This window comes from Chelonia mydas, chromosome 16, assembly GCF_015237465.2.
Source record: "Chelonia mydas isolate rCheMyd1 chromosome 16, rCheMyd1.pri.v2, whole genome shotgun sequence".
NCBI classification, from domain to species: Eukaryota; Metazoa; Chordata; order Testudines; family Cheloniidae; genus Chelonia; species Chelonia mydas.
The window spans coordinates 2,856,745-2,882,072 of NC_057857.1; the positions used below are offsets into that span (position 1 = coordinate 2,856,745).

Genomic DNA, 25,328 nt, shown 5'->3' on the forward strand with positions numbered 1-25,328 from the left:
GGAGGGCAGGGCCTGAAGTGTCTGCACACTCAGGTCTGTGTCTTCCGCCTCCAGGCCCTGCAGAGGCTCCTCTATAGTGCAGGTAGTTCGATGTGGAGCATACTGGCGCACGCCTTCCTGCGCCACTTCCAAGGGCTCCGATACGACCGGCAGCTCTTTTATCTCTGTCCGAGAGGTTTTCCGCGAGACCTCTCCGGGCTGCTGGTCTTCTACCAGGACCTCCTCCGGACCTGGAAACTGTTTTCAACGACCAGGTCCGCGGCAGCCACCATGGGAGCAGATCTCCTCGCGGAGCCCCTGCTACACAACCCCCAGCTCCGTGTGCAGGTGGCGGAGTCCTGCTCGGTGCGCCAGAGTTTGGTCCTGGCGGAAGTCACGAGAGTCGGAGACCTCCTGCACTACGACCGGGGAGACTGGCTGGATCCCCTGACGCTCGCTCGGCGCATGGGGCTCTCCAGACCTCGTACCCCCCGGGGCGTACTTCAGGAGGTGAAGGCCGCCTTGACGCCCGTTGCTCGGGCTTATCTCAACTGAGCCCTGCGCGAGGGCGCACCCCGCCCGCCCTCTACCCCAGGCCCGCTGAACCTTTCAATTGGGCCCCTACCCCGTAGATCCCAACAAACCCCTCACCCTTTCACTGCGAGCCAGCTGGATGAACTGCAGCCGGTCAGCTTCCAAATCGCGCCATGGGAATATCTATACACACTCACGCTTCACACCCTTCACGCTCACACCCTGGTGTCCTCCCCCGATACAAAGTGGCGGGACCTCCTGCCACCTTTGGAGGGTGAGCAACCCCGGTGGGCCAGCCTGTATTCCACCTTGGTCCCGAGGCCCGTCGGAGACATTAGTTGGCGGTTCCTTCATGGAGCTGTGAGCACGGGCGTGTTTTTGACACGGTTCACCCCCATCCTGGATACTTGCCCTTTTGGCAATGTGAGGGAAACCCTGGGGCACGTATATTTAGAGTGTGCCAGGCTGCAGCCCCTTTTCCAGCTCCTCACGAATATTTTATTACGCTTTTGGCTACACTTTTCCCCTCACCTTTTTATCTACACACTCCCCATCCGTGGCCCCACAAAGTTGCGGGATCTCCTGGTTAACCTCCTCCTAGCCCTAGCTAAAACAGCCATTTATAAAACCAGAGAGGGGAGGTTGGCTAATGAAGCGTCCTGCGATTGTAGGGCCGTTTTCCGATCCTCGGTACATTCACGTATCTGGGCGGGGTTCCTCTGGGTGCCGTCCACCAACTCCCTTGACGCCTTCGAGGAGCAGTGGGCGCTGTCCGAGGTTCTCTGCTCGGTGACCCCATCCGGTTCCCTCCGTCTGACTCTTTGATTGAGGGGAAGAGCGAGAGCCTAGCCCCAGCCGTTGCCGCTGTGGATACCATCATCACTGTCACCTAGGAGGGGTCCTATCACATGTGGTGTACGTCCCTCCCACCCCCAAACCGCCCACCCTGCAGCCGTGCCCATCTTGTCGGGCACCCTCAGGAGAGGAATAATGGGTGACACTGGGAGTGGCACTAGGTAACTTGAGGGGGTGGAAGACCATGAGTTTCGAGGAAGCCCCCCCGCTCTAGGCCACCAGGTAACTCAGGAGGGTGGAAGACCACGAGTGTCGAGGAAGCCCCCCTGCTCTGGGCCCAGGCTAGCCTGAACACTTCTCCCTCCTGAAGGCTGCTGTGTAATACCTTGTGTTTGCCTTTGTTTTGTTGCATAGTTTTGCTTTATCCTTTTTGGTGATTTCTTGTAAGTGTTACACAAATAAAATTCTTTTCTGCTTTAAAAAAAAACAAACACTCTCCTGCTGCCCTCTGGCTATGCTGTATCACACCACCTTATAGTCCATTCATCCAATCCATACTTTTTTTATCTTGCTGGCAAGAATACTGTGGGAGAACGTATCAAAAGTTTTGCTAAAGTCAAGATATATCACATCCACCGCTTTCCCCATATCCACATGCCCTTGGTGAATCCATGATGATACCAAATTATTCAAGATAGTTCGGTCCAAAGCTGACTGCGAAGAGTTACACAGAGATCTCATGAAACAGGATGACTGGGCAAGAAAACATTGATAAGTGCAAATTAATGCACATTGGAAAACATAATACCAACTATACATACAAAATGATGGGATCTAAATTAGCTGTTATCACTCCAGAAAGAGATCTTAGAGTCATCGTGGATAGTCCTTTGAAAACATCTGCTCAATGTGCAGTGGTAGTCAAAAAAGCAAACAATATTAGGAACCATTAGGAAAGGTATAGATAATAAGACAGAAAATATAATAATGCCTCTTTTTAAATCCATGGTACACAGAAACCTTCAATGCTGTGTGCAATTCTGGTTGCCCCATCTAAAAATAAATAGATCAGAATTGGAAAAGGTACAGAGAAAGGGCAGCAAAAATGATAAGGAGACTTCTGAGACTATTGATTGCCACAATCTCAGCTTTCATTAAAAAATACATTAGTTTCTAGCTTTAATGATTGCAGAGAGAAGCTTTAAAATGGGACCAGAATGCGCCTTAAAAGCTCATATGGCAATAAAATGAACACACTTTTGATTATTTTTAGGAATCATGTGATTTCTATGCTAATCTCCTGATTTGGAGGCTGAACTCACGAGTTCTGAGTCTTGGGATGGTGAGGCTGTCGCAGAAGTGATTCCAGGCCCTCAGGAAAATATGAGGAGAAAATAAAAAGACTGGGGCTGTTCAGCTTAGATAAGAGTCGACTAAGGCGGGGTCTGACAGAGCCTATAAAATCGTGACGGGGGAAGTGTTATTTACTCTTCACATAGCACAAGAACCAGGCGTCGCCCGTGAGATGAACAGGCAGCAGGTTTAAAACAAACATAAGGAAGCATTTCTTCACACAACGCACAGTTAACCTGTGGGACTCATTGCCAGGGGATGTTGTGAGGGCCAAAACTATAACCAGGTTAAAAAAAGAATTAAGTAAGTTCTTGGAGAATAGGTCCACCAATGGCTATTAACAAAGATAGTCAAGGATGCAACCCCATGCTCTGGATATCCATATCTTCTGACAGCCAAAAGCTGGGACTGGACAAGAGGGGATGGGTCACTCCGTGACTGCCTGTTTCGTTCATTCCCTCTGAAGCATCTGGCACTGGTCACTGTCAGCAGACAGGACACTGGGCTAGACGGACCATTGGTCGGACCCAGAATGGCCGTTCTGATGTTCTTATGAGAATTTCAGCTTTTATGATTGTCTCTCTCCTTGTCCCCAGCACGCGGAGCAGGAGATCTTCGAGAGGTGAGTAACCAAAGTTCACGGCTCCTCCTTACTTGCCCTCTCCATTCTATGAGCACAGCGGCTCAGCATAGAGCAGCGTGTCATTGCCAGGCATCCGGTGACACTGACCCTTTCCTGACTGGTGCTGCTTTTGGTCAGGGCATAGTGCCAGAGGGCTGAGAAGTTGCATGCACATAAAATGCCCCTTGCCCAAAATGTCCCACTGTGGCTTTGCTTCACGTGCTGCACTATGGTTCAGACATGGGGACCTAAATTCTTACATTTGGCACCTAGAAATCCTGGTGGCCAGGACATACCCAATGGATCTAGAAGGAGTAATGCTGATTTACACACATGTCCGGGACATGCTCGCATGTGTGTGTTGCACACGTAGGCACACCTTTTTTCACTTTCGGCAGATATACTTGATTATTTGGGGCTTTATCTAGCTCCCTGTGGACAGGCCCAGTACAGCATTGCACAGAGGAGTAACAATTTAAAGTTGTCTTCAGATTTCCTAGTTGCGGGCTCTGCATTCACGCAGCCTCCTTATTAAACAGACAAATGAGGTGCAGAGTGAGAGCCTGGCAGTGCTGCCCCTGGTACCAAGCACCCATTGCTCTGTGCATTTCACTGCTCTTGAGAAAGGGAACCTGACGTGAATTGCATTGTGGCCTAAGGCGATGATTTTACAACTAGGATTGAAATTGGGCTGTCCTTCATTGGGTGGGCATTGGGTGGTTTGAGTGTCCCCTAAGGGTAGTTCTAATTATAGTACTTCTTAGCACTACCTGGAATCCTGATTATTTACTCCTGAGGGCATTCTATGTCCAAAAAATAAAAATTCCATGCACACTATTTTAAAATTCTGCAAATTTTATTTGTCAAATAAATGTGGAGGCTCCAGCATGGCACTGGAGAGCACAGGCCACTGGCTGCACAGAGGTGGGAGATCAATGTGCAGGTGCACCCCGGGATACGGATTCTGCAGTGAGGCTGCACCCAATCCTGATACAGCGCAAGGACCAGGCCTGCCCCAGAAATACACCAGGGCCCTTCCCCTGCATGCCAGGTGCACCAGGTGTGGGCAGGCAAGCTCAGCAAGGCAGGATCCAAGTGTGGAAGGGCTTCGTTTGGGGGAATCCAGGTGTGAGTTGAGAGGGTTCTGTGTGGGGCAATCTGGGTGTGGGCAGCTCATTGGGGGATCTGGGTGAAGGGGGGATCTGTAAGGGAAGAGGAAGCCCCATCCTCTCCAGCCCAGCCAGGACTAGCAGCTGAGCCTGGTGCAGGGTAGGAGCCATCAGCCGTGTCTTCCCCAGTCCTGCCCCCTGCCTCACAGTGATTTACCTCTCTGCTGGCTGCCCTGGGTACCAGAAACATACTGCTGGGGAGGGTTACATGACTGCTCTTGTAGCTTCCCTTTGTTTCACTGTCAGAAAGTCAGTTTTCTGCGGGGAAGCAAAGAAATCTGCGGGGGACATAAATTCTGCACATTCGCAGTGGCGCAGAATTCCGCCAGGAGTAATTGTTGCACATTTCTGCCTTCTGCCTAGCTTTAAAGCCTGAGCAATAAAGCATAGCAGGTGATTAGCAGCAAACTTCAGGGCCTCAGCCTTTCCTTATGAGCCCAATAAACACCATGTGTGTGCTGCTTACTACATGGATTTGTCTCCTTTCCATGCTATATCAGATCCTTCAGGAGTCTCAGCATGTTACTCTGCTGGCTGTCCCTACCCCATAGTCTATAGAAGGCCTTATGGGAAAATCTGATTGGCCCACCTTAGCACGTTCATTGTACACCTCCATTCTGTGGAGCTGTGTCAGACCGATTTGCTCTTTGTTGACTGGACATGTGGGAAGCTGAATGACTCATGGATATTGGGGTTTCATTTTAAAATGTCAATGTCTGTTTGTAACTGCCTGGAGTCAAACCCCCCTGAAATCAGCACTGGGGATTCTAGATGAAGAGACACCTCGTCCCTGGTGTAACTTTGCTGCATTCAGTCGTACCCCAGGGATGAACTTGGCTAGGTATCGTTGACGTAGTTCCTTGTGACTTTAGTTTGTGTGTGTATCTTCCAGGACCTGACACTAAATCAATCCATTTCCTAATAAATCCTCTCTTTCATTTCCTAGGACAGAGGCAGCAGAGGGAATCCTGGAGCCGCAGGAGTCCGAGAAGTTAAACTTTAATCAGAAATGTGTTCAGAGTCCATTACTGCACCAGCTGTGGGCCTCTGCTGTTCTCAGCTGTGCCACAGGTCAGTGTCTCGCTCACAGCTGCACATTCCTCTGGGGACTCCTGGCAAGTTGATTCATTCTGGGCCTAAGGAAACATCCTGGCTGCCTGGCATTACTGCTCCCCAGGTTTGTGTGCGTGGCAGCAAGTGGGTGTTGAGAGTCAATCTGTAACTTCAAAGCATGCTTCAGATTCACTGCATGCACAAGTGCACTTTACACCAGAGAGATGTTTGTTAGTGGGAGTTCCTCCCCTGCCGGTCATGATTCTCTCAGCAGCAGCGATCACTAAAGAGAACAGAGCTGATCCTTGTTTGCTTCAGCAGGGAGAAGCTAAAGAGAAATGACCTGAAATACAATCGTGAAGCCAGCTCCTTCGAGCAACACTGGCCCAGAGTGGAGGCCCCGGGCCTAGCTTTAAAAGACCTTATATTAATAGCAGTGTTGCCAAATCTCACCACTTCATTGCAAGGCTTGTGGATAGCAGCTATTTTACTTACAAACCCAGCTCCTGGAGACTGTTGATTATGTGAAAAATAAATGGTTGCAGAGAGAAGCTTAAAAATGTGACCAGAATGCTCCTTAAAAACTCAGAAACCAGAAGGCAATACAAAGAGCCTACATTAGATTATGTTTAGGAATCATGCTGTTTTCTTTAAGCTAATCTCCTGATTTGGAGGGTGAGCTCATGATTTCTGAACGTTTGGGGTTGGTGAGGCTGTAGCAGAAATGAGTGCATGGACTCAAGAAGATATCTCCCTGAGCCTGAGCACGGTTTTGGAGGGATTTGAATGCATCCCTGCAGGATTTGCAGCCCAGATATTGCAGCCTTGGGGTAGTGGGTGAGAAGCAGAGAGGGAAACTGACTAAAAGCCTTGTGGGGCTGGGTACACTGAAGTGCAGAAAGGTAACAAACCTCAGAAATGACCACACTGTACCTCCCTTGCATGGTACAGTCTCTCTGGCCTCAGTAGCTCAGGTGCTGTTTGGAGCGGGGCTTGCTTTTAAATGTATGGACCAAAATGTTCAAACGCAGGTGCCTGGAATTAGAGTCCAGGGGTGACATTCTGAAGTCAGTGGGTGATTTCCTGGGGCCAAGATTTCAGCTGTGGAGCCTAAATCTGGATTTGGGAGTCTAAATTCATGTATGCAGGTTTGAAGACGTAGGCCCTCATTTTTAAAAGAAATAAAAAATGCTCCAAACACATAAATACTTAATAAACTTCCCAGATTCAAAACCATCAGCTTAGTCTGTCTTCTCCCCAGGGCCACGGCTCTTGAGCGTGAGCATGGCTACTCTCACCTGCCATATGAGGCACTTGGGTACCATAGTGATGGGCGTGAGCTAAATGCATGGACATGTCAGCAATGCGAGGCTGTTGCAAAAAAAAAGCAAATGCAATTGTAGGTTGCATTAACAGAGGCATGGCATGCAAGTCACGGGAGGTGATAGTACCGCTCTACTCGGCGCTGGTTAGGCCTCAGCTGGAGGACTGTGTCCAGTTTAGATCACCAATGTGTGGAAAGGACGTAGACCAGACTTGTTCCTCTGTTTGTGCTGGGAAAGCCCCTGGCGGGCCGGGCCGGTTTGTTTACCTGCTGCGTCCGCAGGTTCGGCCGATCGCGGCTCCCAGTGGCCGCGGTTCGCTGCTCTAGGCCAATGGGAGCTGCTGGAAGCGGAGGCCAGTACGTCCCTCGGCACTGGGTTCAAACTACACAGCAGATGTAGACGAAATCTCAGGAAAAATATCCTAACCGTAAGAACAGTTAGACAATGGCACAGATGCCTGGGGAGGTTGTGGAAGCTCCTTCACTGGAAGTTTTCGAAAGGAGGCCGGATAGCCGTCTGCCTTGACTTGGATGGCTCCGTCACAATAAATTCTGCATCTGGGCAGGGGGTTAGACTAGATCAGTGGTTCTCAACCAGGGTCCGGGGTCCCTGGGGGGCTGCGAGCAGGTTTCAGGGGGTCCACCAAGTAGAGCCAGTGTTAGACTCTCTGGGTCCCAGGATAGGAAGCCAAAGTACCACCACATGGGGCTGAAGCCCAGGGCCCTGAGTTCCGCTACCCGGAGCTGAAGCCAGTGCCTGAGCAACTTAGCTTTGCAGGGCCCCCTGTGGCGTGGGGCCTCGGGCAGCTGGCCTGCTTGCTACCCCTTAACGCTTGCCCTGGATTTTATATGCAGAAAACCAGTCAGTGTGGCACAGCTGCCACGTGGAGTTTTTATAGCCTGCTTGGGGGGAGCTCAGAAAGAAGAAGGTTGAGAACCCCTGGACTAGCTGACCCTTACGGTCCCTTCTCAGCCTGTAGTTCTATGATTCTATGTAGCGCAGATAGACTAAAGAGGCCCCCCAAAGCATAGCTCACAGATTCAGAGATTTTAAGGTTATGGGGACCGTTAAATCATCTGATTTGATCTCCTGCCCAACACAGGCCATAGGATTTCATCATGACGAAGGGCTGCTCAGCATGGGGAAGTTTACCAGCACAATCATACCAGTATAATTACAGCTGTAGTTATACGGGTATAACTCCCTGGTATAATTCGGGAATAAGAGCGTCCACACAGGGAGTTATGTTATACCAGTATAAATAAATCCCCCTCCGCAGACAAGCTGTAAAGGAGAGGCCCCAGCATGCAATGCTGTGCTTGGATCCAGATGTGCCTGCTGGGAAGGGTAGTCTCTGGGAGCTGCCCCTCTGTATTAAAGATGAGAGAGCCTGCATTCTGCTCCACTTTGTGAAATGCAGTGCCCACCTACGTAAGAGGGTGTTAGTGATAAATTGTTCTCCTTATCCACTGAGGACTGGACAAGAAGCAATGGGAGCAAGGGATGTTTAGGTTGGACATTAGGAAAAGCTTCCTAACTTCTCAGGGTGGCTAAGCAGTGGAACAAATGGTCTAGGGAGGTTGTAAAATCTCTGTTATTGGAGGTGTTTAAGAATATGTTAGACAAACACCAGTCAGGAATGGACTAGTTATTATGTAGTCCTGCCTTTAGTGTAGGAGACTGGATTACATGACCTCTTGAGGTCCCTTCCAGTCCTATGATTCTAGTTTATCTGCTGCTAATTCACCCACCATTCCTGAGGGGGCTTGGAGACTACTCCTAGATTCATCTATCAATTCCAAGGCTAGAAGGGACTATCTAGTCTGACCTCCTCCATCACATAGGCCATAGAACTTCCCCAAAATAATCCATAGAGAAGATTTTTTTAGGAGATAATCCAGTCTTGATTTATAAATGGTCAGTGTTGGAGAACCCACCTTTGGTAAATTGACCTTGGTAAATTGTTCCAATGGGTAATTACCCCCTGTTAAAAATATACAGCTTAATTTTCCAATTTGTCTAGCTTCAACTTCCAGCCATTGGCTCCTGTTAGACCTGTGTCTGCTAGACTGAAGAGCTGTTCCCCACATAGGTACTTATTGACTGTGATCAAGTCACCTCTTAATAGACTGAGCTTAATAGACTGAGCTCCTTGAGCCTATCACTTTAAGGCAGGTTTTCTAACATAGAATCATAGAATATCAGGACTGGAAGGGACCTCAGGAGGTCATCTAGTCCAACCCCCTGCTCAAAGCAGGACCAATCCCCAATTAAATCATCCCAGCCAGGGCCTTGTCAAGCCTGACCTTAAAACTTCTAAGGAAGGAGATTCCACCACCTCCCTAGGTAACTCATTCCAGTGTTTCACCACCCTCCTAGTGAAAAAGTTTTTCCTAACATCCAACCTAAACCTCCCCTACTGCAACTTGAGACCATTACTCCTCGTTCTGTCATCTGCTACCACTGAGAACAGTCTAGAGCCATCCTCTTTGGAACCCCCTTTAGGTAGTTGAAAGCAGCTATCAAATTCCCCCTCCCTCTTCTCTTCCACAGACTAAACAATCCCAGTTCCCTCAGCCTCTCCTCAGAAGTCACGTGTTCCAGTCTCCTGACCCTTTCTGTTCCTGCCCCCTCTGAAACCAGGGCAGCTGGCTCAGGTCATTAGACTGCCATGCTCTGGGTACCAGACACTGGTTTGTTTCCCAGGTCTTACAAAAGTGATCCTGCCAGGTGCAGAACATCAGTGCACCTGAGGGCGCTCAGCACCTGGCAGGATTAGGCCCAAGGTGAGGTGAGCATGCTGTTCCCCCTCCAGCCCCAGCCCCAGCCCCAGCTCAGCCCAGCCCTGCATGTCTCCCTGGGAGGAGGTGACTCACCTGCTCTCGGCCTTGTCTTTATGATGATGTCAAGACACAAAGCAAGTGAAATGGGGAAGGGCAAGGAGAGGCCCCAGCAGACAGAGTTGTCCGGCATGGAGGTGACTGAGCAGAGGAAGCTGCAGCCCCAGCTCTGTACTAGAGAATTTGAAAAGCAAATTGGCAGGGAATTGGGCAGTCGCACAAACATCAGCACCCTCCACATCTGCTGAACCAAGGATCCCAGCTCAGCCCAGCCCAGCCCTGCGTGTCTTCCTGGGAGGAGGTGACTCGCTGGGTCCCAGTGCAGATCAGATGAGGGTGGGCTGCATGGAGAGAACATCCTGCACTGAAGCTGGGGGGGAGGGATATGGCGCCGTATACCCCAGGCTGGGGGGAGTCCTCTCTCCCCACTGTAGCCCCGGGGCAGCCTGCACCCCAACTCCCTCATCCCCGGCCCCACCCCAGAGCCCACACCCCCAGCTGGAGCCCTCACCCTCCCACCCCAACCCTCTGCCCCAGCCCTGAGCCCCTCATCCCAGGCCCCACCCCAGAATCTGCACCCCCAGCCAGAACCCTCACGCCCCACCACAACCCTCTGCCCCAGCCCTGAGCCCCTCATCCCAGGCCCCACCCCAGAGCCTGCACCCCCAGCTGGAGCCCTCACACCCCTGCACCCCAACTCTCTGCCCCCGTGGCAGGGATGGAAAACTGGCTATGGCCCCAGTAGCCCCCCTGCTTCCGGCGCCACTGATCATCAGCCGTGGTGAGAGGTAGAGAGATCCCAGCCAGAAGGGACCCAGGATCCTCTGCTCTGTGATGCTGGCTCCCTCTCAGAGCACGGGTCTAAACCACAAGCCTGTTGACTGCAATTCCTAGAGGTTTCATCCCCTCACAGCAGCCCTGCCTGGCCCATGGATTCTTGACCGCTAGCTCCAAAAGGATCGCTGAAAGGGCTTGGCCATGAATTTTGTGCAGGAGGAATGTTCTGGTTTTGATTGGTAGCCATGGCTGGGCAAGGGAATGACAAACTGCAACGGGGTGAGCACCCCATGCCAGTCCCGGATGGGCCACCTCGAGCACTAGGGGGTGGAGTGTGGCAGCGCTTAGAAGCCCCAGGCATGGCCCATGCCCTGCTGGTGCTACTGCTGCACAGACACTACCCCAAAAGCTGGTCCCTGCCCCACCAAGCCCCTTACCTCTTTGGGGAGGAGAGTCCAGTCTCTGGTGTCTCAGTCAAGGAGTGCAGCAGTGGGGGAGTTTACACCAACAGGGGGTGGCTGGCTGGGCTATGGATGGGCTCCTGCGCACTGGGAGTGGGGCCAAAATCCTCTCTGTGTCCCTCGTCTCCCCACCCATCAGAGCTGAGTACTTGTCTGGTTTGCTAATCTTCCCGCCGCTGGGCCCAAATCAACCATTCAGCCCCCACTGCATTCTGAACAGTGAGCCAGGGCAGGGAACTGGGAGAGATGAGATGTGTCCTGTGCCTGCACCTGGATCTGCATCGAGCTGAAGCCAGCGCTTCCAGAGCTGGGTGGGAAAAGTGCATTCTCAGGGCCACGTGCAGCCCCTGCCTTCATCTTGGGGAGCCCAGTGGCCAGGGGCCTGGTCACAAGTGGGCCTGGGGGGAACCTTGGATGTTGGATATGCTCTTCATCATATTATGCTTCTTGTTTGAAAGAGGAAAAAGCCTGCAGAGAGGCTGCCCTGGCACCAGCCCCAGCCAAGCCAGGAAACCCACTCGAACAGCTGGATCTGGTGCATCAGGTTGGGCAGGGGATCAGATGGAAGCCAGGCAGTAGCTGTGGATAGGTGGTGGCCTGTGAATGCACCTGCCTCCTCCCTGCTTGGAAACAAGTTTGGCCAGAGCTGCCAGCCCTGTAGCCGTGCTGCCCTGGTACCCACTGGGTACTACCCCTAGGGCCGAGGCAGAGGTCTCTCATGCCTTGCCCTGCCCCCACTCCATCCGCAATGTGCTGAGAGCTTGAGGCTTCCTGCTCACCAGCCACCCTCAGCACAGAGCCACTCTAACCCCTGGGCCAGCGTCTCCCTCCCCTGCTGTGTCCCAGCAGCAGGGTGGGTGGGCACTGTGGAGGGGAGATGGCTTATGATGGATGGGATGGAGGGAGCCAGTCGGGACCGACTGCAGGCTACAGCTGGGAGAACCCCAGGAGCCAATGCCCAATGGGACTAGCTGGGGTATATTTAACTTGCGCAGGCAGAGTCCAGTCTGAGCTCAGCCCCTTCCCCAGTGAGCAGGGAGCACCCCTCTTCCCCCCAGGCGCTGGCCTGCAGGCCCTGGAAGATGGTGCTGCTGGGCGCCAGAGGAAGTCGCCGTGGCCCCTGCACAGGGCTACTGCCTAGGAAGGCCTATAAAAAGGGGAAACGTGGACATGAACCCAGCTCCCTCCCTGACCCAGTGCTTTGCTGGGGAGACAGGCTGATCCTGGCCGAGGTCCCGCTGCTCAGCCTGTACTGATTGTTTGGCTTTCCTTGCAGGTTTGGAAGAGGTTCGCGTAGATGAGAAAACTATCAGCCCCCTGCTGGCCCTGTCCGAAGACAAGAAAACCTTAGCATTCAGCTCCAAGAAGGCAAAGACCTATCCAGACTGCCCGGAGCGCTTCGATCACTGGCCCAACGCCTTGGGCACTAAGGCCTTCCACAAAGGGACCCATGCCTGGAGGATCAGCGTAGGCAAAAGCTGCGCGTACAAACTGGGCATTGCTTATGGCTCCTTGGAGCGCAAAGGGCCTGGCAGCGCAGCCCGGCTGGGCTACAACCCCTTCTCCTGGGTGTTCTCGCGCTATGACAAGGAGTTCTGCTTCTCGCACAACGGCCATCATCAGGCGGTGGAGCTAGTCAAGTGCCCCATACAGGTGGGCGTGCTGGTCGACTTGGATGGCGGGGAAGTGCTGTTCTATGACCCTGCTGCCTGTGTTATCCTCCACTCGCACCGTGAAGCCTTTACTGCACCCATCTACCCCGTGTTTGCTGTGGCTGACCAGAGCATCTCCCTCATTCAGTGAATGAGGCCTGGCACAGGGGCAGCAGCTCACCCACCAGCTCTGTGGGGAAAAGGGGGAGCTTTCTGCAGAGACGCACAACTTGGCATGCCACCTGCTGGATCTTCAGTCACTCCAAGCAGCCAGGATGGGGCTAGCAGCCTGAATGCACTGATACCTTGTGTCCGGGGTCCCAGGGGGGCCACACTGAAATTGCTCAATCAGGGCAAACTGCAACGAATGGGGCAGACGATCCCCCAAACTGGAGGTTATTTCTAATAATTAGATTCACCGATCCATGAACAAAACAGCTTCTATAATATCTTCCTGGTTACCCAGAAGCCACAAACACATCCAGCCCTGGGCTCCCACCAAGATAGCCCAGGCAAAGATGAGGATTACTGAAAATCATATTCATCATAAAAATAAGTTCTACCAAGCCCAAATGATTGGACACATTACCTGTCAGGTCAATGAATATTTCAGATCTTACCCAAATACATGCTTACAGCCAATTCTTATTAACTAAACTAAGATTTATTAAAAAAGAAAAGAGAGAGAGTATTGTATTATATATACAGATATAAATAAAATTCTTAGTTTCATAGTAGAGATGGTAAGCTTTAGAGTTGCAAAGAGTTCTTTCAGAATTATTTCCATAGGTTATAATTAAGGCTATGATTTAGTCATGGGTAATTTTTAATAAAAGTCATGGACAGGTCACGGGCAATAACCTGTGTTATTGTGACCTGTCTGTGACTTTTACTAAAAATACTCCTAACTAAATCTTAGGTGCTTAGGGGTGGCGCACTCCAGCAGACATTGCTGCTCATGGGTGTGGGGGGCCGCCCAGGCGTCAGCCGCACCAGCCACTGCAGCTGCAGAATTCATGGAGGTTCCAGAAAATCATGGAATCCGTGACTCCCGCGACCTCCGTGAAAGACTCACAGCCTTAGTTATCATACAATGTCCAATGTCAGGGTGAGCCAAACTGGAGCTGGAGACCTTAGTCCTGTGACTCAGACTTCCCCTGATGAAGCTTAAGTGGAGCTGAGATACGGGATCAGGGCCCAAGAGTTCTTTTTATAGATCCCTGGCAGCCTTTTGTCAGCAGGTGTTCCTTGGGTGAACAATAGTGGCTTTGAAGTAAAACCTCCTATTTCCTAAGCACCACCGGTGATTAGTTGCATGGATTAACATAAGGCAACTGCCCCTCTCCTGCCATTTGCAGGTAGTTCACTATATACACCACAGAGAAATAAAGACAATGATATTACTGCAGTCATGGTTCATCTCAATGAAGTAACAGAATACGGTGACAGACAGGAACTGTTTGGGTACATTGTCAACCTATAACAATATATATGTAAACACACATACAAAAATACAATCATTATCTGCTAAGATGTCTCTACAGGTTGAATCTGGATTAGTTAGCCTGCTAGTGCTAAACCCCTTCTGGCTCAGTGTCACATGGCTTCAGCCCAGGTGCCTGCTCTGAGCTTGTTTCTTAACAGCAGTAGCCCCCTAGAATTCTTTCTAGGCAATCTAGTTACACTGGACTTGCCCTACAGATCGGCTCACTGGCCCATCTTGTTGCGTAGTCAATCTCTGGCTGGAGCCAAGCCCTGAAGCTGAAACGGCACATAATGCATCTGGCCAACTGCACAACACTGCACTTAGCGGGGAATAATCCATCCTTCCTGACCCTTGCACAAAATCCTCTTGTGCCTTGAAGCATGAGAGCTGATTACCCTGAGCTTAGCCTGCAAAACTGCAAACGTTTATTGGTCATAGAGTTATGCAGTTCTTTAACACTCCAGGATTTGCCATCTTGTCCTGCTCTCTGAACTGCATCAAATTTTGCTTTGGCCTAATCCCTTTGACAACGCTCCATTGACAGTGTTGTCAGTTGTTGGCTGTGTGTGTGTTCTCTAAGCTTGCTGCACCAGATCTGGCCAGGTAGCTGACACAGCAGACCTTGACTGAAGTGCCCATGACCAGCACAGACGGTTTGGTGGCAAAGGCACTTGGTCAGGTTTATTGTTAACAAAGCATGGTTCTAGTGTCCAGTAGACTCTGAGGACACTAACTCGCATATGCCTGTTGTAATGGACTCAGCTCAGTGAGTGGTGGGACCTTCTGCTCCCCCGAGGCCAGATAAAACACTGCTCCTACAACCCCTCTTTTATACGCTGATACAAACAAGTTACATATTGTCCCCCTGATGTAGTTAGTTACCACCCTTTACCTTGTACCTGCTGGTTCAAACAAAACATTTTCATCTGTCAGCCTAGGCCTGTCCTCCTCTCCTTGTTTCACGTGGGGTCGGTGTGTTCCTGTTTCATCTCCCAGCATTGTGTTTACATTGGGGGTACCTGCATCGTCTGGAATGTGCACACATCAATACCCTGTGCCTAGCACCTCTTGGGCATGCCTGTGTGTTTTGCCAAGGTCGGGTTATCGGACAGTGACCCTGCAAACAGGCACCTGCTGTGTAACAGGGCCTGCCTTTCGCACATAGCCTGACACTTGCTAACTTTGCTTTCTAGCAGCAGGGCCTGACTTTTGCTCACTTTAGTTAGGCTCTCTTGCTCTACTACATATAGCCGTTATCTCTACCGAGAGCCGAAGCCTTAGCTACAATGCAGCTGCTGCAGCTAATGTGGCCATGGGGCTACAGGAACATGTCTACTTGGGGGGGCTAGTTATGCCGGACAGAAAAGAGGTGCCCTACACTGAAGCCTCAATTTCCACCACTAGCCTGGAGGGAGGTACTCAACACTGGCATGTGCAATCTGCTCAGCCTTGATGGGGACGTGCAGTTATTACAGCCCTAGCCTGAAATGTGGGCAAGCCGTGTGATTCCTGACTGTGCAACACACTGGGATGAGTCCTGTAATAGCTCTGTGCCTCAGTTCCCCCTCTGTAATGTGGGGTTGCCCTGCCAGACCTCAGAGTGGTGTTGCAAGGCTAAATTCATGGCTGTACGAGAGGTGCGCACATTCTACCAAGCTGAGCACAATAGAAAAGCCTGTTGATAAGACTGTGTACAATCTGGTTCATTTGTTGGGGTGGGTTCAGTGACAAAGGGCTTTAGAAATGAGGCCGTGACCCAGGTTAGAAGTAGGGACCCTGGCCTGGGCTGGTTTCTCCCCTTTTTAAACATAAGTATCTTGATTTTTAACCCCCTGAATGTTACACGTTCCGGGCTTGTCTAGACGACCACTTAGTTTGCAGCAAGCTGGGGTGTACGTTTAGTTTGCCACGCACTAAAGTGCACTTTGATCTGCTCCTGTTTCAAAGTGGATCAGCAGCAGGGTCTACCTGGCCAGTTAGTGTGGGGTAAACTTACAGCCCAGCTTGCTGCACGCTGTCTAGACAAGCTCTTGGGCTGCTTTTCACCGCACTTTGCTGGGGCACTGCCACACAGCTGCAAGCCCAGCACCGGGAGCAGAGCAGCGATCACTCTGCGCAGCGCTTGGAAAAGGCACCTGCTGAGGTTTGGGCAGGGAAAGGGCCATTGGCTAGTTTCTGTTGCCGTCAAGCTCCCATCAGCCTCTGGGAAGCAGCGATTGCCCGAGCACAGGGCTGCTCTGGTTTCCAATGCTCCCCTCTGTGCTGCTCACCAGTGGCTCGGTAGGGGGTTCTACTAAAATCCTTACTTGAAGCAGAGTCATCAGCACCCCCAGGCCCAGTCTTTGCACAATGGCAAGGGGGGAAATCCCATGGGATCCTCTGCCAGCATCAGGGCAGAGGCACTAACCGCCCCAAGTGATGTGCCAGTTTCTACAAGAGCAGACCCTGGCAGAGAGGTCCCATGCGGAGAGAGCCTGTGGTGAGAGGCTGCAGGGGTGGGCAATGGCTGCCTTACAGGCCAGAGCAAGAGCAACCCAAGAAGCGGGTGGTGCTGTCTGGGAGAAGGCTATTGTCAGGTCAAGGGGATCCACTGAAGTCAGCACACCACCAGTGTTCCTCGCCAGCAGAACCATGTGGTGCAGCTGGCCCAGGCTGGCAGGGAGTTAGGCCAGCCAGTTGTACCAATGCAGGGAATGAACCTGGCCCAGAGAAGGGATTTCTGCTTCTGCCTTTGTTCATTCAAGTGTGCAAGAAATGCTGTCTTTCCTCGCATGAGGAAGGATTAATGCCTGGGCTTAGAGCTGCAATGGACATGGGACGAGGTGGACACTCTGGAGATGCAGAGTGAGGGAGGGATAGCTTAGGGGGGAGGGATAGCTCAGTGGTCTGAGCATTGGCCTGCTAAACCCAGGGTTGTGAGTTTGATCCTTGAGGGGGCCATTTAGGGATCTGGGTCAAAAATTGGGATTGGTCCTGCTTTGAGCAGGGGGTTGGACTAGATGACCTCCTGAGGTCCCTTCCAACCCTGAGATTCTATGATTCTAAGTTCTGATCTCCACTCTGACGTGCAGGGTGATCTTAGCCATCATCCCTTGGTTCCCCCCTGTAAAATGACGATAATGGCACTAATCCCCCACACTCTGTTAGATGCTTTGAGAGCTATGAAAGAAGGGGGAAGAGAAGTGCTGAGTATCTGTAGCAGTTTATTATATTGGATGACTAATGTGCGGTTGTGGATGGTGCTAGCAAGTACTTCTCACTGAGTTCAGAGGGGTTTGCTTTTGCCCCCTCTCCATAGGACATGCAGATACCCTTTAGAACCTGACCCCCTGGTGGAGAACCAAATCCTCTCCCCTCTCCTCCTCACCCCCGCAGCACAACTGATCCTTCTTTTTAGCGACATGGTGTAAGGAATCTGCTTTGTCCCTGGCGATCTCTGCGGAGAGGCAAGGGATTCACCCTTAACCCTTCTCGATAACAGACAGCAAGTGGGTAAGTGAAGGCAGGATGTGCTGCTTTGGTACCTCTAGCTCCCAATTGTTTGCACGCCCAGCCCTTGTGAGCAGGAAGCTATGCATGCCCACGTCTCTGGCTGCCCTATAATCCTTCACATAATTGTCCCCCACGTGAGCCGCCTGTTGTGGAGCTACCCCAGAAATGTGCAGCGCCTTCTGGAAGATCCGCCGGTCTGGCTTGGCAAAGCCAACCTCCTCCGAGGTCAAGACAAATTCAAAATGGTGCCTGAGGTTGCAATGAGACAGAATCTTCTCTAGCCTCTTGTCAAAGTTGGAGATTACAGCCATACGGATGCCCAGCTGGTGGCACTGCCTCAGAGTCTCCCTGGCACCTGGTAACAACTCCCAGTTCTGTGCACTGCAGAACTCCTGATAGAGGCTTTCCGAAATGGTGGTGAGAAGCCTGTCTTCATGGACACCAGCGAGTCTGAAGGTCTGTTTGACAACATCCACCCACCACTGCTTGGAGCTTAGCCCCTGGCTCAGGCCATAGTTGGGGAAGTGCTTGCTCTGGGCTTTGTATGCCTGATGGAAAGACTTATTGAGAGCCTCAGGCTGCACATGGACTATTGTGAACTTGGGCCGCAGCAGAGTAATTCTCTCCTACTGGGTGCCGGAGCCGGAGCAGCGTGTCCTTCACGTCCCATGTTAACAGCCGGAGCCGAAGCATTGCTTCACTGAGGCTGAGGAGCAAAGAGAACCTAGAACACCAAATAAAAGGATAAGGATCAGACAAGCCACAGACCCAACCCTCTTATAGGTCCAATGCCGAAAGAATGCTTAACATGGGGCAGCGAGTGACTCAAGTGATTGATAATGGCACTGGAGCTTTTCAACCTGGGGTAGCTTCACAGCACCCATGGCTCATGGGTTCAAATTCCTCCTGGGCCTGCAGTGAATGAAAGTGGTTTCTATCTGATGGCTGTTCTGTAGCTTGTTTGAAGTGAATTGCTGGGTCTCAGGCCAGTTCCTGACAGATTTGTATCCACATCACATACCCACCACTAGCACGGACTGGCCCTCTGCTCACAGGCTCAGCCCCATGTCCACGGAGACTGAATTCCCCTCTCAGCCGCTGTGCAGTGGATACGGAGAGGCCCTCACGGCCACTGCAGTTAAGTCAGTACCGGCACCAGTACTTCAGTCACTCAAAACCTGTACAAACACTAAGACTCACCCCTCATGTCTAAAATGATTTATGTCATTACATTACCATGTTAGGTACAGTTTGTCAGTGAAGACCCTGTAGATCCTAGAATGCAGGACTTTGCACCTCTCTGTTTGCAGGAGAAACTCAAACAGCTGATCTTGGACCATCTGTATTTGACTTTAATTTGTATTTCTTAACATGAAATGACAAGGCTGACCAGCATCCACAGACACTGGGTAGGGAAATTAAAGCAAGAGAAATAAATGGGGAGCAAGATAACCTATTTAAAACTACCAGCCTTCTGTAATGAATTAGAACTCTCTGCTCTTAAATAGGTTACAATTCAGTTTTACTCCTGGGGGAATTCTGTGCAAAAAAAAAAATGTCTTCACCAAAATTTAAAAATTCTGCACACAATATTTTAAAATTCTGCATATAATCTGCAATATAATCATGCCAGTTTCAATTATTTTGATAATTTATTTAAACTACAATACAATAGATGGAGAATGGGAGTGGGGAGCATTGGAGAAAATCCCCAACCCCCCTCTGTCTAATAGTAATGTAGCTAGTATTGACCCTTTTTCTTCTAGTTATTAGTCAACAAATATATGCAGCCATATGCTCAGTGTTACGCCATAGGCAACTGAAGAGCAAGTGAGGGCTGGGGACTCAAAGTCACAACTTATATTGGCTACTGACCATCTCCAGAAAGGTCAGTAGCAAACAGTTCATGGAGCACATTGTGATTGGAAAATTTTTCAGTCCAAAAATTTAGACCAGTTTTAATCACTAAAGCACCATACGCATTTATAAACCATACTGTCCTTTACAGCACTCTGGCCACGTAAAGGAGCCTTAAAACTTTTAAACCTGTTTAATACTCCTGGGGGAATTCACTAACAGCAATGGGAACAACTCACTAAGCAGGCAGGCTGCTACATTCTTCTCTGCCTGAGGGGACAGAGCCTGCCCCATGCCTACCTCCTCAGAAATACCTTGAAGCCCTGCCCTTCCACGCTGGGTGGGCTGCAATAGCTAGTGAGAAGGTCAGAGTCTCTCTCTGTCTTGCACGCATGACCAGCCCCTCCACTGGCGGCTCCGGTCGCCCAAACTAAGGTTCCTGTGCTGCCGGGGAGGGGCGCGTGACCACTCTTGCGGCTTTCCTTGCTTCCCCCTCAGAAGTCATTTTTCCATGGGGAAACAAAGAAATCTGTGAGGGACATAAATTCTGCACGTGCACAGTGGCACAGAATACCCCCAGAAGCAAAGTTTGTAATTTTGCAGTATAACAGAATGATATCATAAAACAATGGGTTTCTCTATAATGACATGAACTTTTGTGCAGTTAGCTTGTATGTGAAGTGGCAGGATTATTCAGCACCAAAATAATATTCTGGAAGAAACAGCCAGACCAGTTTAGCAGGAAACTGAAATCAGAGTTAGTGGCTAGGAATTCTCTCAGCCTCAGACAAAATGCACACCCACACAGCAGCTATCATGGAGAGAGTCTTGCAATCTCTGCACTGAAGCCTGTCTACAATTTAAGGGCAGAGTAACATGGGTAAGGATCTTGGGGTAAGGATCCATTTTCTTCTGCTGAATAAGTGAGCGGTCTCAGAGGAGGAGGATGCACTGACAACTCTGATGAAGTCCTCTTGGCATGAGGCAGGTACATGCAAAGGCAGCAGCAGTGAAAACTTCAACCATGCTGCCCTATTTAATATGCCTCACAGTGGGAGTTCAGTTCTGGTCTCTCTGCTGAGGCTAGTGCCTAAGGACTGTGTCCAGAGGTGCTGGAACACTTTGTACAATGGGGGTGCTGAGAGCCATTGAACCAAACTGGAAACCCTGGAAACACCTTCGAGCCCCAGTACCTCTGGTTCCAGCACCTATGGCTGTGTCAAAAAACAGCCATACAGGGTCAGACCAAGGTCTATCTAGCCCAGTATCCTGTCTTCCGACAGTGGGCAGTGCCAGGTGCCCCAGAGGGAATGAACAGAACAGGTAATCATCAAGTGATCCATCCCGTTGCTCATTCCCAGCTTCTGGCAAACAGAGGCTCGGGACACCATCCCTGCCCATCCTGGCTAATAGCCATTGATGGACCTATCCTCCATGAATGCATCGAGTTCTTTTTTGAAACTTGTTATAGTCATGGCCTTCACAACATCCTCGGGCAAGGAGTTCCACAGGTTGACTGTGTGTTGTGTGAAGAAATACTGCCTTTTGTTTGTTTTAATCCTGATGCCTATTAATACCATTTGGTGACTCCTAGTTCTTGTCTTAAGAGAAGGAATAAATAACATTTCCTTATTTATTTTCTCCACATCATTCATGATTTTTGTAGACCTCTATCATATCCTCCCTTAACTGCCTCTTTTCCCAGATGAAAAGTCCCAGTCTTATTTCTCTCTCCTCATATGGAAGCTCTTCCATGCCCTTAATAATTTGTGTTGTCCTTTTCTGAACCCTTTCCAATTCCAATAGATCTTTTTTGAGACGGGGCAACCACATCTGCACGCAGTATTCAAGATGTGGGCGTACCACGGATTTCTATAGAGGCAATATGATATTTTCTGTCTATTATCTATCCCTTTCTTAATGATTCAAAACATTCTGTTCGCTTTTTTGCCTGCCGCTGCACATTGAGTGGATGTTTTCAGAGAACTATCCACAACGACTCCAAGATCTCTTTCTTGAGTGGTAACAGCTATTTTAGACCCCATCATTTTATATGTATAGTTGGGATTATATTTTGCAATGTGCATTAATTTGCATTTATCAACATTGACTTTCATCTGTTATTTTGTTGCTCAGTCACCCCGTTTTGTGAGATCCTTGGGTTCTTTATGAATACTTAAACCCCTTTGTTTTCAGTTTAAACTGATTTTTACTGACAAATTCCTGGGTTCTACAAAAAATATTATTCATTTTTTTTTTATTTTCACCCTACTTTTGTAACATTCAAATATATAAAAAATAACTGATATTATTAGGAAAATACAATACATTGCATGAGATCTATGTATTATGATCATACATTAGTCTGTATATGCAAAGCTGCCTGTTGAAGTAAGGCTATGTATTAGTCTAGAGCAGGGGTGGCCAACCTGAGCCTGAGAAGGAGCCAGAATTTACTAACGTACATTTCCAAAGAGCCACAATAATGCATCTGCTGCCCTCCATGAGCTTCCCCACCCACTCCCAGCGCCTCCCGCCCACCAGCAGCCCTGCCAATCAGCACCCCTTCCTCCCTCCCTGCACCTCCCGATCAGCTGTTTCGTGGCATGCAGAAGGCTGGGGGAGGAGCGAGGGCAGGGCAGGCTCAGGGGAGGGGGCGGGAAGGGGTGGAGTGGGGGCAGGGCCTGTGGCAGAGCCAGGGGTTGAGCAGTGAGCACCCCCTGGCACATTGGAAAGTTGGCGCCTGTAGATCCAGCCCCGGAGTCGGTGCCTAGACAAGGAGCCGCATATTAGCTTCTGAAGAGCCCCATGTGGCTCCGGAGCCCCAGGCTGGCCACCCCTGGACTAGAGATACACACAATAAACCAACAGGCATGCACGCAAACTGTGAAGTGCATGTGCATATAAACGTACTAATGAATCTCACAGTGACCACATACACATTTCAAAATTTCGTAATAGTCTGACCAACTTAAGAACCACGGTACAAATTAAAGTACTCAGCTATGTTACTAATGCCACATTGGACAGTTAGGGTAAAGTAATTCTAAAGCATTAGCAGATAATGGTTTAAAGATTTGACACACTAAAATGGGAAGAAAGCAAAAATCTGTATCACAATACGTTTCAGAACCCAAGGTAGCATTTGAAAGTTTAAAAAAACCCAAAAAACCAGGAGAAAAGGATGAAGTTGAGTGTGTGCTGCAAATGGTGAGGCCCAATTATGAAATGTAACTATTGATAGGCTAAGTATCAGAGGGGGAGCCCTGTTAGCCTGGATCTGTAAAAGCGGCACTTTATGGACTAACAGACGTATCGGAGCATGAGTTTTCGTGGGTGAATCCCCACTTCGTCGGATGCATGTGGTGGAAATTGCCAGAGGCAGGTATAAATATGCAAGCCATATTTATAGCTATTATTTATAGCAAGCTATTTATAGGCTAATAATGCTAAGTCTACAACAGTAAACTGTTCATTCAAATTAAAAGTTTTATTTGGGGATTAGAGAGATATTGTTTTCTTAAACTCAGAGGTGGCGTGATTTGGTTTCTGTTTCAGTTCTGCAGCAAACCACACTGATGAAGGGAGTTCAAAGCATTAATCTACTGAATACTTTTTCCCCTATTTCCATCCACCAAAATAAACCCCAATATTTACCCCCAAAAAGTATTAATAGTTTTTTGCCCTGATTTTCACCGGTTCTTGTCGTTGTGGTAATAAACACTGATAAATTCCCAGTAAAATCGAATCAAATCGGAAAAGGACGCGCCCTTCGCAGGTGTAGCCAGAGCCGCGGGCCGGCGGGGAGCGGGGAGTTGGTGGGGAGCGGCCCCGTCCCCCAGGCCAGGCCCGAGGGCCCCGAACCGCCCTCGGCGGGCCCCGGGCTTGGCGCGTCCGCTCCTGACCCGCTTTAGATCTGTCGGGGCGCCGGCCCCACGCCCCGCGGCCACGGCCCGGCGCGCCCGCGTATTTCCCCCTTTTTAAAACTCCTCCGGCTCCCGGGACCAGGCCTCGCTCCGCGCCGCCGTTCGGGGGGCTCCGGGCTGCCGGCGCACAGCGCTGCCCAGAACCGGGCCCGCAGCGCCGGGGACAGGGCCGAGGCCGGCTGCGCAGCGCCCTGCGGGGAGCCGGGGCAGCCGCCGGGCCTGGCCGGAGCAGGGACCCACGCGGCCAGGCGAGCGGGGGCCGCGCGAGGGGCGGCCCGAGCCCCGCCACAGGACGCGGCTCCGAGCCCGGATCGCGCCGGAGGAGCCGCCGGCCGCAGCCAGGCCGGCCCCGCCCGCGGCTTACCGTGTGGTGCGGCGCTGAGAGCCGCCGGGAGCCGCGAACCGCTCGGCCCGCCGCCCCACCCCCACCGGCCATGGGGTGCAGCCCCCCCCCGATCCCCATCGGCCGTGGGGTGCAGCCCCCCCACCCTGATTCCCACCAGCGTGGGGTGCAGCCCCCCCATCGGCCGTGGGGTGCAGCCCCCCCATCCTGATTCCCACCAGCATGGGGTGCAGCCCCCCCCGACCTCATCGGCTGTGGGGTGCAGCCCCCCCACTCTGATTCCCACCAGCATGGGGTGCAGCCCCCCCGACCTCATGGGCCATGGGGTGCAGTCCCCCCACCCTGATCCCAAACAGCTGCGGTGTGCAGCCCCCCCTCCATTCTGACCTCCCACCGGCTGTAGGGTACAACCCACGCCCCCCGCTCCCAACACCCCCTCTTCCCTATGGATTGATATACAGTTACTCCGCTGATGGGTCTAACTCTCTTAAGGCAAAAAGAACAGGAGGACTTGTGGCACCTTAGAGACTAACCAATTTATTTGAGCATAAGCTTTTGTGAGCTACAGCTCACTTCATCCGATGCATAAAGTGGAAAATACAGAAGATGTTTTTATACACACAGACCATGAAAAAGTGGGTGTTTATCACTACAAAAGGTTTTCTCTCCCCCCACCCAACTCTCCTGCTGGTAATAGCTTATCTAAAGTGATCACTCTCCTTACAATGTGTATGATATATTAAGGCAAAACACTCAGCAAGCAGTGAGCTGCTGAGAGGGCTGCCTGTCCAGACAATCTCATCGGTCACCTCCAGCACTACAGCTTTAACCTCCCTTTGTTACACAAAAGTACCTGTAACTTTCTGTTATCGGCTCTCATACCAATGGATTAGTCTCCCATTGCCAGGTTAGCTCTCCTCCAGCCACTACAGCTGTAGCAGTATTTCAAACCCATCTCTTCCAGCTTTTTAGTGGCATTTATTTTTCTCAGACATGGTGATTCCATGGTGTTGTATATGCCCCCCCTCCCCTTCTGCTAAACATGATCAGAACAGACCCCTAAAATTCACAGGATTCTATCAGGCCTAAATATGAATTAATCCCACAAACCTCAGCATACAGTCCCCCCAACCCCCAAGCCATGAGGTAGAGCTCTCTCCCCCTCACACACCCAGACAAGCTGTGGGGCACTGGGCAGGTTGGCCTGCAGCAGTGAAAGTAGCAGACTACCACAATCCCTTAGAAAGTGTAATCCTCTAAGTGACCAATCTGTAGGGCTCCCCCATAGCAACTGAGCATCTCACCCACACCAGTGAATTCACCCTTGCAACACTGGAGCGCTCAACTCTGAAACAGGAATGGCAGCTTCTTTCCCAGGACTCTACTTTCTATCCTTGAACAAGTTCCCTTCCCCTCCAGAGGGCATCGCTGCTCTGCTTTCCCCAGTTTCCCCCCTTCCTATCATTACAGAGAGGGTTGGCCTTGTCTTCCTCTAGTTGCTCAGTTGTGCAAACCATCAAGGGGAAGAGAGGCTTGTAAGGTAAACTACACCCAATCTGTCAGCAACACCCTGTTTCTTGGTAGTCTGTAAACTCAGCTGAGGACGGGCTTGTCCTTTTCTTGGAAAGGATACAACCTGTCAAGATAACAGGATGAGAGGCTGA

At 50.8% G+C, this 25,328-nt stretch overlaps 2 protein-coding genes across 5 annotated transcripts in view; one reads left to right on the forward strand and one right to left on the reverse strand.

The window, feature by feature from the left end:
• Positions 1-13,960, forward strand: part of BSPRY (B-box and SPRY domain containing) — a 31,284-nt gene extending 17,324 nt beyond the window's left edge. For 3 of the 4 annotated variants that reach the window (XM_037879830.2, XM_037879833.2, XM_037879831.2), the window contains exons 4-6: positions 3,258-3,283; positions 5,399-5,523; positions 12,185-13,255. In XM_037879830.2, coding sequence (XP_037735758.1) covers positions 3,258-3,283; positions 5,399-5,523; positions 12,185-12,711 — 678 coding nt within the window. In that variant the 3' untranslated portion in view covers positions 12,712-13,255. Of the gene's footprint in view, positions 1-3,257; positions 3,284-5,398; positions 5,524-12,184 lie in introns of all 4 variants that reach the window. The other variant, XM_037879829.2, reaches the window with a different exon arrangement.
• A 3,135-nt stretch (positions 13,961-17,095) lies between these two features.
• On the reverse strand, positions 17,096-23,744 carry HDHD3 (haloacid dehalogenase like hydrolase domain containing 3). Its single transcript, XM_037879835.2, is given in 3 exon segments — positions 17,096-18,128; positions 18,130-18,262; positions 23,686-23,744. Coding segments are annotated over 2 exon segments (723 nt in total). The 5' UTR covers positions 18,232-18,262; positions 23,686-23,744; the 3' UTR covers positions 17,096-17,507.
• Between the last annotated feature and the right edge of the window lie 1,584 nt (positions 23,745-25,328).